We start from the raw sequence: 19,366 nt of genomic DNA on the forward strand, positions 1-19,366 counted from the left end.
CCTCCAGACTGCAAAAACTTGGCTTGTGTCCAGCTTTTAATTCACTATGACACCTAAGTCCTTCTCAGCATAACTACTCTCAATGAGTCCTACTCTCAGTCTGTACACACTGCCCTAACATGTTTGACCTTGTTGAACCTCATTAAGATGATGTGTGCTCACTTTTCAAGTTTGAAAAAAGCAACAGAATTTCTTCTGAATCTAAAATTCAAACAATTTATGCCATTAAACTTCAGTTAACACTTTTATTTGTGCATATGCACAGCATTTGTATTCCTGGCAAGCACCAAAAATCCAAAGCTCAGACAAAAATGATAACTTTGATTTCTTATCATCAGACTACACTTTCAAACATCCAAAGGATTTTGGATGCTTCTGAAGGATCATTAGAACTGATCTGACCATATGAAGTTTCTTTTGGACCTATCTAATGAGTTCTGTACAGTCTTAGATATAATTTGGAAGGTTATGTCCATACACTATGCATAAATTTCAGTGGAAATACCTCAGGGAAACTGAAATTTCCACAGTATGCTATACAGAACAATCAGAAACAACCACAGTTAGCTTGAGATTTGAGGACTCAAGGGATCTTAGCTGACAGAAATAGATGGAGGATCTCACAAAGTTGTTAAAAGAACTACTTCAGTTATGGGAAAGTGGGTGTACCTTGTAATTGATCCATTGAACAAACCCTCTACTTCTAAATTTTAAGCCATGGTAGGGAAGAAAAAAAAAACCAAAAAAACCCCACTGTTTTTCATATTCATGTTTGCATTCCAGAAATACTAAATTTTAGGGTTCTTGAATCACAGGATTGCATATTAAGGATTCTCAGTCACAGGAATCATTTAATTTTCTGCCGTTCCTGCCCTTCCTCCCCCCCCCCCCCAACAGTAGCGTGCATAACTGAATAACTAATAAAGAGATGATGGAGAATCAAAACTCTATAACACTGCTATTTTTTCCAAGTTAATTCTTCACACTATAAGCACACACTAAAATATTCTAGAACAACATCAAAACGTTATGTATCACAAGTACAACAGCTGTTCATCACAGGTGCAGGTGTAAATTACATGAAAGGCCTTGCATTTAAATGTCATCTGAAATCCCACTTTTATGAAATGGTAAATTGATGAGTGAATTTCAAACCAAGAAGATGCCAAAGACTAAGAAACTAGTTCAATCTGCATACAGATTACTTCAGTTAGTAAACTTCAAGCTTGTATTTTCCTGTAATGATTTAAGAGATTTTAGAACCAATATTGTTTGATTAAGCATATAGCACAACTTTCAGTGCATTAGCTTTTCAATAGGACATTAAATTCCAGACATGTGTCTCAAGTTTGACAGTTAAATAATTCTGACTTTGGGAGCATTTTAAAGCTAAATGTAAGAACTGCCAAAATCTAAATAAACAAAGCTATTACTGCAAAATTGTGAAGTAATGATTCTAGAGATGAGCCAACTGAAGTCAGCTTTTTAAGAAAAGAAACAACTAGTGTAAAGCTGAGTAAAAGTTTTCTTCATGCTCTACTCACTTTGCTTTCAATAGGTAAAATAAATAAATAAATAAAATAATAAAAAGTTTAGGTGAAAACAAGGAACTGCAGTATACAGAAGAATAGGGAATTTTAAAAATATATATGCTAAACACATTTTTTATTTTTATGGCTTTTTTTTTAATGTTTGATATGATACCTATGTTGAAATCACAGAGATGATGCAGAGCCCCTCCTGGAAATTGCAGTTGACTGCCAATGCAAATGAAAATTTTGTTTACTGACTATTCATCAAAGCACACAGTAACATGGGGAATAAAAAGAGAAAGTATGAATTATAGAGGCAGTTGTAAGCTGGCACTCTTCTGTGACTTGGGCTGGATAAGTAGCCTTCTGGCAAGTTCTGTTATATGCAAAATCTCAGAATGGAAATTATTTAAATCATATTGGTAGCAGCAAATCTGGTGTTTTCTTTTATGAAAGCTTATTTACAGAAGCTTCTGAGGAGTTTTGTGACTGTTCTCTGAAGGTCATGAAAATGAAAATCTAGGCCATTTGATGATGAAATGGTAAGAAGAGCACATCTGTCTCCTGCCAAAAGGACTTTATTGTATTGTATGGTGTGAAATTTTCTTCGCTATCATTTCTTAAACAATTTAGTAGATCTATTTTCTCTGTTTCACAACACTAATTCCTGAGCTGTCACAATGTTACATATTTCTCATAAGGGGTGAAAATGGATCACTGGCATCTCACCATTTTTGTTAGCGCTGTGTGACATTTCTGGACATATCATTCTGATGCAAAAAATGCTAGCTCTATGGCAATGCTGAAGTCTTTCTTTGTGGAATTACAGTGTTAGCAAAAGAAAGAAGCCTGATTTATGTATTCTTTTTGCAACATGGTAAGATATATACTAATCTATCTCCTATGATGTCCAGTTGAGAAAATATATATCTCCTCCATTTATGGTTTCCCTTGATTACTCCAATTCCACAAGATGGCACAACCTAATGAATAAATAGTACTGATGACAACCAAAATGTGATGTAAAGTTTTAGGAACTCCGAAGAAGCTGATTATTCTCTCTTTCTCAATTATACAAAACAAACAACAGTAATAAAGAACAAAACAGTAAAAAAATAAAAATAAAAAAAATCCCACAAACAAAAAGCTAATCCTCCACTTCTAACCAAAAGAAGGACTAATTCACTTCAAATTAAGGGCTGAATTTGCTGTACATAAATATGAAGTTTGCACGATGGCTTCTGTACCATTCAGAAATACTCAGTTAAAATAAATAAATAAATAAATGATGAGGGAAAAAAGCATAGATTTCTCCTGTTGAAACTACAAAACCTTATTTCATCTCAAGACCATTTTTAATCACTATCACCACACTTGATATTTAGATAATCAGTGTACCAACCACGGAATAAGAGTGCAATGTGCTGCACTGTCTAATGATGGGATACATTTCACACTTCAGATAAAATGTTGTTGAAAACTTCTTAAACGAATAACTATGGGTTGCATCCCACCACAACTACATAAATAATTTTAGTGCACTTATTTGTGCTGCTGTGACTTATTATCAGTGTTCATTAATCCTCAAAGAAAATATTTAATGAAGGTAATTTGTGTATTGCTTTGTAATACCCTCACATAGAGCAAATAGATATTGTCTATTTATCAGCTAAAAGTGAAATTGTCTCTTTTCTGCTCTGAGGACTCTGTATCTACTGTCACTTACCTGAAACACAGTACTACCAAGCACATATTCATCTTTATTTGAATTTAATTACAGTGATAATTCTTTAAATATTTTCTGTCTTCTAATCACTTACCTAGCTGATAACTAAAATATATTGGAAAAAAAAAAAAACAGGTAGTGTCAAGGCTGGTTTTATACTGAAGGTTACAAATGTAACATTACCTTTTCTACTGTGCATAGTATAATTTCATTTTTACATTTATCATACGTGAAATGTAGTCAGACATTGAAACATGTAAAGGTTGATAAAATATCATTCCCACACATATAATCTGTAAAAATACAACATTGCATACAACAAAAAGATGGCCTTTCCAATTTATTTATTTATTTATTTTTCAGAGAAAAAGAAAGATAGATTAGTATGTGTACTTGATTTTCATTGGTATGATTTATTATTATTATTATTATTATTATTATTATTATTATTATTATTATTATTAGAATGTGTGAGTCACACAAATGTGTGAGTTACATTGCTAAATACAGATCTGCAGAATAATCTATTTCAATAATCTGTCACTAACTGGAATTTAATGTTGTTGTTGTTTTACATTCATATATATGTATTTATTTACTTCTTCCAATATTGTCTTCCTTACTAATGTATATAAGTTTTTGTAGTTGCACTGATAGATTGTTATCCTGACCCATAGCAAGCTTTTATCTTCAAGGTTAGATAGACCAGACCTCTTCAACTTTTTATTAGAAGCAGGGTTTTGAATCATCTACTTAGCTTTATCAGTTCTTCTGCTTTCCTATATCTTATTATGTTGCAACTAAAGCTGGACAGGTAGTCCATTTAAGATGTTAACAATGCCCATAACTGGAATAGTAGTCACAGGTACTTTGTACTGGTGAAGAGTGATCTCTACCAGTCGTCTGACTTAGGACCAGTGTTCTTCAACATCTTTATCAGTGATATAGACAGTGAGAATGTGACCAACCTTAGCAAGACTGACGATGACATCAAGCTGAGTGCTGTAGTTGATACAACAAATGGAAGGGATGCCACTCAGAAGGACCAGGATGGGCTTGAAAAACAGTCCAATGTGAACCTGAAGAGGTTCAACAAATCCAAGTGCAAGCGTTAAACTTTGGTCAAGGCAATTCCAGGGAGAAGAACTCACTTCTCCCAGTCTGTACATATACTCAGCAGTTCTGCTGAGTAAGACTTGGGGGTTTTGGTGGATGAAAAGCTAACATGAGCTGCCAGTGTGCTCTTGCAGCCTGCAAGGCCAAAAGTATTCTGGGATACATCAAAAGAGGGCTGGCCAGATGGATGGGGGAGGAGACTATTAGTAAAGTAGGACTTAACTCTCATGGGAGCCCATCTGGAGTACTACATCTGGAGAAGTTGTGGATGCCCTATCCCTGGAGGTGTTCAAGGACAGGATGAGATTCTGGGCAGCCTGATTTGTTGAGGAAGGAAACCCTGCCCTCAGCAGGGAACAGAAGGGCTGGAACTAGGTGATCTTCAAGGTACTTTCCAACTCAAGCCATTCTGTAACTGTGTGTTCAATATTATGCCGCAGTAACTTTGCAGAACTCAAAAGCAGCCAGACTGGAAATTCCTTTATATTTCAGAAAAGAAGAGGCAAGGGGAAGGGAGGGGAGTGGAGGGGAGGGGAGGAGAGAAGGAAGGGAGGAGAGAAGGAAGGGAGAGGGAAGGGAGAGGGAAGGGAGAGGGAAGGGAGAGGGAAGGGAGAGGGAAGGGAGAGGGAAGGGAAGGGAGAGGGAAGGGAGAGGGAAGGGAAGGGAAGGGAAGGGAAGGGAAGGGAAGGGAAGGGAAGGGAAGGGAAGGGAAGGGAAGGGAAGGGAAGGGAAGGGAAGGGAAGGGAAGGGAAGGGAAGGGAAGGGAAGGGAAGGGAAGGGAAGGGAAGGGAAGGGAAGGGAAGGGAAGGGAAGGGAAGGGAAGGGAAGGGAAGGGAAGGGAAGGGAGGGGAGGGGAGGGGAAGGGAAGGGAAGGGAAGGGAAGGGAAGGGAAGGGAAGGGAAGGGAAGGGAAGGGAAGGGAAGGGAAGGGAAGGGAAGGGAAGGGAAGGGAAGGGAAGGGAAGGGAAGGGAAGGGAAGGGAAGGGAAGGGAAGGGAAGGGAAGGGAAGGGAAGGGAAGGGAAGGGAAGGGAAGGGAAGGGAAGGGAAGGGAAGGGAAGGGAAGACTTGCATTTTATTTTATTTATCTATCTATTTTTTTACCATATATTGAAATAACTTGTGAGATTTCATTTTGTTGTAACATTTTAGAGCATGTATAGACATGCTCTAATTTCAGAAATTAAAGCCATTTTAACAACATATAAAATTTTCTTATTTAAATAAAGAAAAAATGAAAGTAATGTACGTTTATGGATTAATGCTGTGGATATATATCTACATATATTTGTTGCCTATGATTTTTAGGATTGAAATAGATTTATTATTAAAGAAAACCACAGAGAAATCTCTAACCAGTAAAGCAGATAAATTAAAAATAGGAAGTTTAAAATATTTCTAGAGAAAATTAAAAAATTCAAAAGTATAAGTCTACTACTGATACTCATCTATTACTAGGTAGGAATGAAAACCAATGCTTATGTAGAAAAATTCCAAATGCACCATATAAATTGGTGTTCTAACTTTTCTAACATATCTGATAATGCAGGTAGTCCTGTTGTGTATGAACAGCAGGGGAAAAACAAAAACAAAAACAAATGGATGATAAAAAGCAATAAACAGTCTTAATAAGTGGTAACAAAGAAATTTATATTCTAAGAATTAATAATTAAGCTCTTTTAATCAATAATAGAGACTTTATAGAACAGTTGGAATATCAGTAATTTTGAATTTAAGAATTATGGATAATTATTGTAATTTCTATGGACAAAGACAGCAAATTGCCTGTAATACACTAGAGCTGATGCTTGATAAAGTACATTTTTGATAAAAGGAATTGGAAGAATTCCCAAATAAACTTGTTGTCCATTGAAAAGATTAAAAAATATCTGTAAAATATGATCAAAAGGAATGGTTCTGATCCTTTTCAATGCTGAACTTTTTAATTGTTAAAAACAAGCTCATACACTCATAATCACTGTTCTATAGGAGTGTAGATGAAGACTGGACAGTGACCAATATACAGGACAAATCACTGATAAATTCTGTTTTTGATAGTATATTAATATTACTTTATTATTATTGTTAATCTTAATGATGGAAAGGTGTTGAATACACAGCAAGACAAATTATTATTATTATTTTTTTAATAATACAAATGAGTGATAATCCTTATGCTGTTTCTAAATTCATGCAGTAAATTCAGAAACAAACTATCATTCTCATATGAAAAGCATGGCACTGGAAAATACTGAGGAAACTGTTTAATGCTCAGGAAAATACATCACTCTATAGAGTACATGTATTAAAAAGTCATTTCTGTGTGTATATGTGTCAAACTGTATGATAGAGTTTAAATTATTTCCTCTCTGCTTCTCTTTCACATTTTACATCAGTCTGTAATTATCCCCACATACAGTTTCTGAGTTTATTTAAAAATGTTGAAAAAAATTAGCAGTATAAATCACATAATGATTATACAGACGCTGAAGATACAATGCTCACCTCTTTCCTGGTATATTTTTAGGATTAAATTTACCAAGGAATGCATTCTGAATTGTGTCTTTCTGATCACAATGTAATTCAGTGAATACCATTTAAACAAATTAGTAGTCCTCAAAAGTCAAGTTTTAAATACTAAGAATAGCAGTGACAAATCATTTCTTAAATCTCAATTAAAAATAACTTAAAGTGCAGATGAGGAGGAAGAAACATTTCACATTAGGAAACTGCCCTAGAAAGACATTAACACTGTTTAGTCAGGATGTACAAATAAATCACTATGAATTACATAAGGGACAACTGATCATTTAAAATTTAAAAATGTGAACACTAACTCCTACCTGTTGCTACATATAAATAATAACAGCTTTGTCTCTGTGCACATTGCTCTGCACTACTGGAAACCCAGTGAACTGCTTCTATGCATCTTCTACATGTCATACAAATGTTATTTTGCAAGAATACATAGCCTTCTGCTGCCTTACTTTCAGTGGAGGACAGTGTCCCATGACTTTATTCTCTCCTCCTCATTCCCTTAGCATTAGGAGTCAAAGAGATTTTATGCTATTGCTAATGATTTCTTAAAAAAAGAATCAAAGCTTCCATGAAAAGAAATGTTAAGTGAATAATAATAATTTATTCATATGACTATTATACAGATATTGCTTAGAATGTGGTGCATATTCAATTAATAAAAATGCAGTTAAAACCTAATGAGAACACAATGGCAACACATTGGGAGTATCTCCTCATTGGCAAACATAGCTAGTTAAAATGCTACCCTATTGAAAATTCTATTATCCACAAAATCTTAAGTTTCATATCCTCCAATGCATGCACTGCCTTCAGTAAGATTGAGGAAGGAAATGCAATAAAGTGCTCCAGGGAAGTCAGCAGGAAAATTACTGGTCATGTACTGAATAATGAAAAGACCATAGAAGAAAAAAAAAGCAAAGTTAATTGTGTTTGTTCATTCTGTAATGAAAACTACAGGCATAGTCATCAATCAGTTGCACAGATAAAGAATACAGATTGGTGTACAGAGATGTGTCAGGGGCCATGAACATTTGCTTCAGTGATGACACACATGAGATTTTCTGTTATTAGACAAGAATGTTTCAAAAGTGTTTTATTGAAGGTGATAAAGTAGTGGATGCAAGAGCGAAGAATCTTCTGGGATAAAATGTGCCAAAGAGAGAACATATCCTACTGAATGACTATTAACAGAGAATTAGGACTAGGACTAGAATTAGGATTAGAATGAGAGAATTAGAATATAGAGTTAAAAGAAAAGGACATGGAAGTGCTGGAGAAGGTCCAAGAAAGGGCAACAAGGCTTATGAAGGGCTTGAAGAATATGCCCTACAAGGAGACACTGAAGGAACTGGTGCTGTATAGTATCGGGAAGAGGAGGCTGAGGGGAGACCTTATTGCTCTCTTCCAATATCTGAAAGGTGCTTACAGTGAGAGAGGAGCCGTTCTCTTATCACTGGTGACAGGTGATGGGATGAGGGGAAATGGCCTTAAGAAGAAAGCCAGTAGGAACAGGGAGGTGATTGTCCCTCACCATTCTGTCCTTTTGAGGCCTGGTGTAGAGTACTTCATTCAGCCTCCAGGGCTGCAGCAAAAGAAGAACACTGAGCTGTTGGAACAGGTTCAGAGAGTGCCACAGAGATGACCACAGGACTGGAGAATCTCTCTTTGAAAGGCTGAGGGAGATTGGCTTGTTTGATCTGAAGCAGAGAAGACTCTGGAGAGAACTCTTTGCAGACTTCCAGTACTTAAAATACAGTCAGCAGAGAGACAGACTTTTTGCATGGTCAGATAGTGCTTGGATAAGAAGGACTGTTTTTTAACTAAAAGAGGTGAAATTTAGGTTAGATTTTAGGGAGAAATTCTTTACTCAGAGGTTGGTGAGACACAGGATCAGTTTGCCCATAAAAGTTGTGGGTGTCCCATGGAGCTGTTCAAGGCTAGACTGGATGCGATCCTGGGCAGCCTGATCTAGTGAGCACCAATCCTCCCCATGCTGGGGGAGTGACAGGGATTGGAACTTGAGAGTCCTTTCAAGTGATGATTCAATTATTCTATTATTTATGAAAATTATGAAGGCATAAATGCTAGTGCCTATAATACAGTTTTAGAACTGGGCAAGATCAAATTTGTCCTCCTGAAAGTGATAAAAAAACCCCTTCAGTTTATCTTCTGTACGGGTTTTGCATGCTGCCTCAAGACAGCAATGTCCCTTTGAAGCAAAGTGGTAGATCATCTACTTTGCTGACTGACAGAGTGCAGCATATCGACACTACTACAGCAATGGGAAACCTCATTCTCTATTAAGCTGCTACCGAAAGCTTTGAATAAAAGCCTTAAAAAGCTCAAGTGAAGGTATTAATTTGGAGGGAATCGTAAATCTTGATGAAGTCTTCCTTTCATTTTTAATCTTTCTGTGGCAAATCTTGCAATTAAGATATTTAAATGACTGAATTAGACCCAGTGTTTACATTCTCTAGCGTACTACAATGAAGAACCATAATCATGTCTATGGGAAAAAAAAAAAAAAAAAAAAGCAGCAGAAACCTTTTTAAATGGAGATATCAAACAAAGCTTGTTATTTAAGCAGTGGGTAATTAATAAATCTCTCAGTTAACAAATTAACAGCCTAGGAAAACCATTCAGAAGAAAAAGTCAGTAAAGTGTAGGGAAGAAGTAGATGAAATATTTATGGTGGTTTTGTTTGTTTGTTTGTTTTTGTTGTTTTTGTTTGTTTTTGTTTTGTTTTATGTATGAAATGTATTAATGTATTTCTCAAGGGACAGCTTCAGGGTTTGCAACAAAACAAGAATTTGCAGAAAAACTTCTCAAGTAGGTGAATTAGTATGATGTAGTATTCCTAGTGAAGTAAGAAGCACACATATATATTTTAAAGTGGTATTCTCAGAGAAGCAGGAGGTGAGAATCTATCTGATGGAAGCTATTTGTCATAAGGAGTTTGAACACAATCTTTTTGTTGAATGTATTTTCCTTCAACACTGTGAAGAAGCAAATATCTCCTGGAAAACTCCCTCAGTTTTCTGATAAGTCATTTCTCAGCAAAGATAGTGATATCTTAAGAAATAAATCCATTAAAATCAATATATATCTCCCTCTCTTCAATTCTCATTTGAGTGCACACTGGAAATATTCTGTACATATTTGTAGTGGTTTGATTTTTTTGTTTGTTTGTCTCTTTGTTTGCATATTTCCTCTGTAAAATATTTGGAGAACAGCATAATGAACCTACATGAATAATCTGTACATATCAGAAGCTTGTGTGTATTTGTTTATTGCAATGCCTTTTGACAATACATCAAGGCATCAGTAGACAGAAATGAAGTCTGTATACACTTAAAGCCTGTGTATTTATTTTTTTTAAATTAAATTCTTAAAATAAATTAGTGCTGCATTTTTTTCAGTGATTTCTAAAGACATTCAAATTTTTCCAGAACTGTATTCTGTAAAAAGAGCATGTGAGCACTATTCAGTAAAAAAATATTTATTTGTCCTCTGTTTGAAAACAGGAGATTCATCATTCTCAGGAAAACAGGTAAATACACCTATATCTCTTTTAATGTAGTGTTCCAACTTTAAGTCTTATTTCATTTTACCTGTATTTACTGTAAGGTCTCAAGCTGGAAATTCTGAGGTGTTATAAGTATCGACATAGAGCCTGAAGAATAGGATTCTGTTGAAACATGGATTTATTATGAGGCTGTGGAGAATTATTGGATTTGATATGATATCATGGATTTATCTCCTCGGATAGAATGAGAAAATTATTCCTAAGGATGCTGATGAATGTAAATTAATCAATATAGTGGTGCTTGCGCTGCTCATGTACAAAAAATCTCTCCCATAAGCCTACTCATAACTCATAGTCCTGTAAATGTTAGATGTTCACATTTGACATGTGCTTTTAATAGTTTTTAACGTATTTTAACGTATTAACATTTATTGTTCATAGTTTTAGGGTTCAAAATTTCTCACAGCTGCTTAGAAGAAATATCATTTTGAAAATCAGACCCAGAAACTGCAATCCAGAATCTGAATGCTTTAAAAAAAAAAAAAAAAAAAAAAAAAAAAAAATTTATGTTTCAGCACACTAATCCTTGATGTTCCTCTCTGTAAAAGGATTTGGAAGTTGGACGGAAGAAACAAAGTTTCATGTTTCTTGATTAATTTCAGTACTGAAATAAATTCTCACATTTTCCCTGGGAAGTTCTATTCTTGTTCAGAGTTGCTTTTCATATACTGACTTTAATCTGACATTATCATTTTTCATTAATGTCTTGTACCACACTGCTGTCTGTTGTTGTCCATCCATCCTTACACTGTAAGTCTGTTTGAAGAAATACAATTTAGCTCCTGACTTGGAACTTCTTTTTACCTACAAATTCTTGTTTATTTGCCTGAATCAAGCCTTAAAATCTTGCATCTAATTCTGTCACATGTGGACCATCAAGTCAAATTTAGAAATAGATTATAAAGGCAACTATAACAAGAAAATGTATTCAGAAAACAGAAAAGTAGAGAGATGATCAAATAATTGCAGGTGTTAATCACACTCATCTTTATAATACAGTAATAAAAATAATCCTACAATAGATAGAATACATCTCTACAATTGAAATTTGGAGGAGGTATTGTTTTCTACACTTCTGTCTGCAACATAACATTTTCCAGAACTCAAGTCTGAAGTCAGGAAAAATCCATTCTGTACAGATCTCATTTCCCAAATGGGAAAACAGTAGGCTATACTGCACCTCGTTACAAACAAGATATTCTGTCTAGAGCTGTGTCTCTAGGTATTATGTGTTATGTAAACATGAAAACACATTTAGCTACCCACAGCCTTTTCAAGGGTGCCAATCTGAAAAGCAAAAACACAGTCTCATTGGAATATCTACAGTTTCATTTGGAAAACAACAGGCATTTCATGGGGTTTCAGATATATCTGGCTGGTAGTAATGATGCTATTGTGTACTGAAAACTAAGCTGTACAGCAAGTGGATGTAATCAAAACCATGTTTGTACTTCTGAAAAGAGAAGCCAATATGTATTCAAAATCCATATCTCAACACTGACACTTGGGAAAATTTCTGAAGGTTTCTTAACTCTGGGGGAAATATAATGTGACCTTGAGGCAGAGTATTCACTACCAGTAGCACGATACACTGAACTTTTGTAGTGAGAATAAAACATTTTCATAACAGAAATCCTGTTGCTATTGAGTGGAATTTTCAGAATTAGCAGTTTGGTGCTCCAAAAAAGTCAGCAGAACTGTGTATATTTCAACTTCAAGATCCACAGTCAGATACAGAAATCAACAATGTCAAGCATCCTACAATGAGCGTACTGTAAATGATCAGTATGCATACAAGCTCCAACCTACTGTACCTGGTGAATGAAGTGGAGGGGAGCACATCAGAACCACTCCTTGACCTTCACGTACAGAGACGGCACTTCTTGTCCGACCACTAAAATTCCCCAGATCTAATAAAAGAACACAGCAATTTTAGTTAGACACAAAATTTTTAACATTTATGACTACCGTGACTTATAATTTATTTCTTATTCACCCAATAAATGATTCTGCAGTAATTCAATCATTATTACTTTATATTTACAGAATACTGGGATGTCTAGTCCTGCATAGCTAGTTGTTTTGGCTGGGAGTACAGCTTGAAATTGAAAGTTTTCTTAGTTAAAAGATCTCTGTTTTTCACTGGCATACCATTTTGAGTATACGACTTTATGCAGGTTTGTTTTAAGTTCTGTATTTTTCTAAAGTAAAACAGATACATCAGTCAATCTTTTTTTTTTTTTTTTTTTTTTTTTTTTTTTTTTTTTTTTTTTTTTTAACAAACCAATATTTAGGAACACTTTATTTTACTCCTCACACAGTGCTAAATTTCAAGAGTATATACATGAACAAGCTTCAAGGGTTATAAAAGATGTACAAAACTAATTGGTGGATCATGGCTTCAACATGTTTTCAGGACACGTCCTGAAACCAGGCCAAGCAATTTCTCAGTATGTTATAATATTATCATTGCAGTACTTCGTTTGACAGTATTGAGAGAAAACAAATAAACAAAACCCAAAAAACAAACAAAGCCCCCCAATATTTTCAGTCCTTTGACAATGGAAAAAAGCAGTAACATGGTTGACTATCTGGAACCGATACTGTATGCATGCTATAGGCATTCTAAAAAGTGAAAAACAAACAAACAAACAAACAAAAACAAAACAAAAAAACCCAGCAATTTGAAAACATTTGGCATAGAGAATTAAATAGCTACGCAAACATAAATACAGTCAGTTCAATAGTAAAACTTCATAGCAGTGAAAAAACAGATTCTCTAAATAGAGAGGGGGACAGGGAAGCAATATTTTATACTTCTTTAAGAACTCCATGAGATTTGCTTTCACAAATTAAATTGGCCATTTGTAGTACCTGAAAATAAATTTGTAAGAAATGTTCTGGTTTAAATACAAAGATCTTAAGTTCTTTGATTTCAATTCAAATCTCAGTTTGAAATATTTATTTTCAATGATACTTGTAATTGGGAAATTACTTTTTATTTTCATGAAAAAAGGATAATTTTGTTGTTTACCTTGACAACTAAATATTTCAATTTTTGTGTAGAATCACCTATCTCATATATTTGTATATTTTCATTGTTCAGTTCTTGTGATGGACACAAAAGAAGGAAATCTGTGACACCTAAGTTATAACTTCCATGGGCAGAAGTAAAACTACAATTAATTATAATTTTAAATTAATTTTATTGCTACAGTTTTTTACTATTTTTCTTTCCCTCCCTTTTCCTTCCCTTTCTCTTTATGAAAAACAAATATCTCCTTCTTGGAGTAACAATAAGAGGACTATGTGTGACTCAAGTTTCTTTTTATTCAGACCAGCAAATTTCAAGCTAAAGAAAGAAAGAAAGAACAGTCTTGGAATTCCATCTTCTTTTGGCTACCTTCTTGTTCTGAACTAGATGTCTTGAAAAAAAAAAAAAAAAAAAAAAAAAGCAGGGATTTAGCTGTAAAACAAACGTAGGAAAGCATAATAGCAAGAAAGGTGAAGGATCACTCTCAACATTTTCTTGAACTAAAATAATAAGTCTAGTATGGAAGATTCAGAATCAAACTAGAGGGAAATTTTATATATTTAAATTTATATAAATGTTTATACATCCTTTAGCCACATTGGAAAAAAATAATAATAATTTTAAAAGGAATTTAAAACTATTATTTCACCCTAAAATCTTTTAAAAACAAAGGTTAATGAAAGAGACGCCATCTGCGTCTGCTCAGTTATTATAACATAAACCTCCAACGCTCTTTCAGGCAGCCCCACAAAGAATTAATTTATCCTTCATGTTATGGTGATATACTTGATTGCTTGATTAGAAAATAATTCTGATTATTTTTTTTATTTTTTTTATTTTTTTCCTCCAGGGAAGTTCATTTTATGTCATAAAGAAAGTTACTTAACCTTATCACAGAGTTTGTGACGAAGTTGCTTCATCTACCTGGTTTCCATTTTCTTTAACATGCTCACACCTAATGAATGTACAGTCTTTGCCTCTTTGAAAATATACAGCCAGTCACTGTTGCTAATGTGAAGATAAACACATATTTCTGGAGATATTTGGCAAACACAGATTAGTACAATCATCTTTATTGCTAAAAATATGCATTAATTAATTAATTAATTTTTGTGCTGTGTTACTAAAGAGTAACCTATGACACAAGAGCAGTCTCCACTGTGGGAGAGAAAAAGTACAGTAACTGCAGAGTTAGTGAAGATGGTATTAAATCCAATGTCATCCTTTGGTGTAACACATTCTGGATGTTCTACTTCAGGTATAACTGGCTCAATACTGTGCTTGATCTTGACACAATTTAGAAGACTGGGAAAAAAGCAGTAACACTCATCCAAAACATCTGGTGGGCAAAATGACTCTGCAGAGGCTGCTCCTTTTCTTCTGAAAGGAGCTGAACTATAAGTTTATCTCAGTACATGTATATAAATATTGATGTGGGTTAAGAATGAATGATGTTCATCCTAAAAAGAGTATAGAAGACACAATAGATAACAAAATGCTTCTGCAGAATGTGAAAGGAGTAATGGGAAGTAAATGAGAGGAGTCTCAAGGAAGTCAAAAGTAAAAGAAAGTAGAAAAGAAACTGGGCAGAACTAGCAGTCAAATAATCAACTAACTAAAAAGATGAAAGGACAAATAGCAAAGGAAATCTAGCAACTGTTTTTCCAAGAGATGATTATACATGTGAAGATGAGAATAGGAGAAGAGTCAGTTACATTAACATTTCAGGATTTTTTTGTTATTTTGTTTTGTTTTGTTTATTTTACTTTATCAATTGACAGAAGAATTCATACAAAGTCTGGAACATTTTTAACTCCCTTTATCTTTCCAGTTCACTTCAATTCTGTGTCGCAGTTGCAGTTCACTGCAAGCAGTGAAGAGTCAGGTTTTTGTGGCCCTGGCAACAGCCCACTAATAATCACTATCAAATTAAGGTCAGATTAAGAATGAAATCATGATCTGTGTTTGACATTTATGGCTTGGTAATCTTAAGCAGAAGTTGTGAAAGGCTTTGTAGTTCATTATCTGTCACTTAAAACAGTTAATTCCTTTTTAAAGTAGAAATTACACAAATGCATATCATGCATTCTCTGCCAGTCCAATTTTCAGAGTTTAAACTATTTCATTTGCAAATTTATTATAGAGTTTAAAAGGGATATCATATTATAGGTATTAAAATGTTTAAAGTCACATACTGAGGATATCTAAAACGAATATAAAGTAGTCAATCTTCTTTCTAATACATTAAAAACAGCTCTACGCAAAGTACAATTCAGGCCAAGGACAAACATAACTGTTGTCTAGTTGCTGCAGAAAGAGTAGCCTTCTTTTACTTATGATGAGGAGCACGGGAAAAAGCTTAAAGACTCCTGTTTGAAAATAAAAATGAAAAAGAGGAAAAACAGGATAGTGTACTTTTATATACATTACATGAACTTATTTTAGAACCTGTGATACATAATATAAACTTTTTTTTTTTTTTTTTTTTTTTTTTTTTTTTTTCTTTCTCTCTCAGAGCAGAGGTGATTAAAGAAACTTGGAACAATGGTTGTCCATAAGCATATTCTTGTAAGATAATAATTTTCTCTCCAGCATGCTGTCAGTGTGAATTATAATGTGCAGACTTTCCATTAATTAATTCTGAACTGCATTTTCACTAGCAAACAGAAAGAAATTGTTAAGTAAAGATATATTCTTTTCCTTGACCTTACTGACATTTTTGTACTTGTAAATTTTTATAAATTACGACTGACTGCAGCAGTAGTATCCATTTACTTGTGTGTATTCATCTAGCAGTCTATGCCTACTTATTTATTTTTTAATCAGGTAATATTTTTGTATATCTTCTGCATTTGCTATCACGTAGAATTTACAAATCTATAAAAGCAGACTAATGCATTCTAAAATAATAAAATTGATTACAGCAATAATTGACTGTTCCTTATATGTTCTTCCCCTGTTCATTTGAGGAAGGGGTGGTGTGAGAATGGTGTGGTGGTGCTTGGTTACATATAGGTGAGAAAACACTAGAGCAGCAACAACTTAATCCAACAGACAACCTAAGCCTATCCTAGGTAGCAACTGAAAGGAATGATTTTCAAATACAAGAGCTAACAGTTAATAACCAAAATAAACTGCATAAGTAAATGGTTCTATTTCTAGAGTTGCTGAGCAAACAGACTTGCACTTGAGTAATGCATTCAGTGTACTACATTGTAAACACTTTTATGTTTTACATGAGCTTATCTGCTTCCTCAGAAACACACATACACATTTCTATTTGAATGCTTTTTAATACACTTTCCTGGCATGGAGTGGCATAGAAATTTGTCAAAATTCTGTACACACAGTATTTATAATTCTATTTTCTTACTTTTTCCTTTGTACTTACAAGTGCTTTTTCCTTTTTCTCATTTTCTTTTAGTCTCTTTTTTTTCCCCCAAAATTAAATTCATTCCACACATTTAAGCATATATTGAAAATAGCATTTCATTTGTAGTAACTTTCTTTAACTAGATGCCAGTTAGAACTTTCTATGAAAGACAAGTTTTTTCTCTCACAGTGACATATAGAATTGGTTGAGATTATTCTCTTCCTTATAATTCATTTGAAAATCCATAACTTTGTAGTTATGGTCAATAGGCCAGTCAGCCTTGCCTCCATCCCTGGAAAGTAGATGGAGCAACTTGTTCTGGATACCCTCTCCAAGCAACTGGAGAAGGTTATCAGGAGTAGTCAACATGGATTCACCAAGGGGAAATCATGCTTGACCAACCTGAAAGCCTTCAATGATATCATCACTGGCTATGTGGATGGGGCAAAAGCAGTTGATGGTGTGTACCTTGACTACAGCAAAGTGCTTGACACTGTCTCCCACAAAATCTTTGTTATGAATTTGGAAAACGTGGTATAGATAAAAGGACGGTTAGGTGAATTGAGAACTGGCTGAATGGCAAAACTCAGAGAGTTGTTAGCAGCAGCACAGGCTGGAGGCCTGTAACCAGCTTTTTTCTCAAGGCACTGATTCTGGATCTGATTTTGTTCAACATCTTCAACAATGACCTGGATGAAGAGATAGAGTCCAGCCCCAGCAAGTCTGCTGCTGATGCAAAGCTGGGAGGATTGACTCACACACCAGAAGGCTCTGCTACCATTCAACAAGACCAGGACAGGGTAGAGAGTTGGGCAGGAAAAACCTGATGAGGTTTAACAAAAGCAAGTGTAGAGTTTCCTCTATTCCTGCTATTCCTGCACCTGGGCAGGAATAACCTCATGCATCAGAACAAGTTAGGGGATGACCTGTAGGAGAGAAGATCTGCAGAGAATGACCTGGGTGTCCTGGTGGACAACAGGTTGTCCATGAACAGCTCTGTACCTTTGTGGCCAAGAAGGCCAATGCTACCCTGAGGTTAATTAAAGGAAGTGTGGAAGCAGGTCAAGGGAAGTGATACTCCCCGTCTAGTCTGCCCTGGTGAGATCACATTTAGACTACTGTGTCCAGTTCTGGTCTCCACAGTTAAAAAGGACTGGTTTCTCCTAGAAGGAATCTAGCGGAGGGCAATGAAGATGATAAAGGGACTAACGAATTTCCTGAAAGAGGGAAAGAAGACTGGGGATCTGATAAATGCTTGGAAATATCTAAGGGGAAGTGGGAGGCAAATGGATGCAGCTAGGCTTTTCTCAGTGGTGTGTAGTAATAGGGAAAGGAATAATGGGAGAAGAACTTCTTTACAGTGAGGGTCACGGAGATCTGGAACAGATTGCCCAGAGAGGTTGTGGAATCTTCTTCTCTGGAGACATTCAAGACCTATATGCAGGCCTCCCTGTGCTACCTGTTGTGGGGTACCTGCTTTAGCAGGGAGCTTGGACTCAGTGATCTCTTGAGGTAGCTTCCAACCACTGTGATTCTGTGATTCTGTAGTAGAAGGCTGATACATATGATTATTAGTAATAAAGAGGGAAAAACACCTTTGTGACCACTGAATAGGAGCATTCTGTGTGGCATTGAGCTAAATTATGTTACAGCGTCAAACTGCCTACATACATGAGGGCTACTCAAAAAGTAATGACTCTATTATGTTGGACCACAGTGTCAGAGGTAGATGTTGAAAGTATGGCAGCAGAAGCTGAACATTCCTGCCAATATTTTGTTACAAGTTGTTGTAATGCTGCAGATGGCAGCAGAGTAGCAGTCTGACAAAATGGCATCTGGCATGGAAGTGTATATGAATCAAAGTTGTGGAATTTAATTCCCCCATGTAAAAAAAAAATTCTCCCACTGAAATTCATTGTTATTTAATGAGTGCTTCTGTAGATTACACAGTGAATGTGAACAAAGTGAGGTGCTAGGTGTTACGCTTCAGCGGTGCTAATGGGGATATAAAAGACAAGCCATACTCTGGATGGCCATACACAGCTGTCATACCACAAAATGAAGAGTTTCTTGATCAGTTCAATTGTGTGAATCAGCGGATTATGGACCAGGAACTGGATACAGAACTGAATATTGGCTTCAATGAATTGGGAATGATGGCTGCAACACTGGAATAGTTTGTACCAGATGGGTCCCATGAATAATCACACAGAAACAGATAGGTCTTATTGAACCAGTACAAGGCTTCAGATGACAGTTCAGTGGATCTTATCATTGGTGAAGAGATGTAGTGTCAGTACAAGTTGTGATCACAACAGTAGTCCATGGAGTGGCAACACATGAATTTCCCACTGAAGAAAAAGTTCTAGAAGCAAAACTTCTAGAGGCAGGGCAGAGAAGAAAACGATCTTTCGCAACATGGTAATGCCAGGCCCCGTATCAGTTTGAAGACTGTGGAGCACAC

General features: G+C 35.2%; 1 protein-coding gene across 11 annotated transcripts in view; it reads right to left on the reverse strand.

Moving 5' to 3' along the window:
- CNTN5 (contactin 5) overlaps window positions 1-19,366 on the reverse strand; it is a 538,457-nt gene that overhangs the window by 149,753 nt on the left and 369,338 nt on the right. For all 11 annotated transcript variants that reach the window (XM_085508884.1, XM_032442190.2, XM_032442192.2 and 8 more), the window contains one exon: window positions 12,310-12,405. In XM_085508884.1, the coding sequence (XP_085365010.1) occupies window positions 12,310-12,405 (96 nt within the window). The remainder of the gene's footprint in view (window positions 1-12,309; window positions 12,406-19,366) is intronic.

This window comes from Coturnix japonica, chromosome 1 (assembly GCF_054131305.1).
Source record: "Coturnix japonica strain WE chromosome 1, WE-NBRP24, whole genome shotgun sequence".
NCBI classification, from domain to species: domain Eukaryota; kingdom Metazoa; phylum Chordata; class Aves; order Galliformes; family Phasianidae; genus Coturnix; species Coturnix japonica.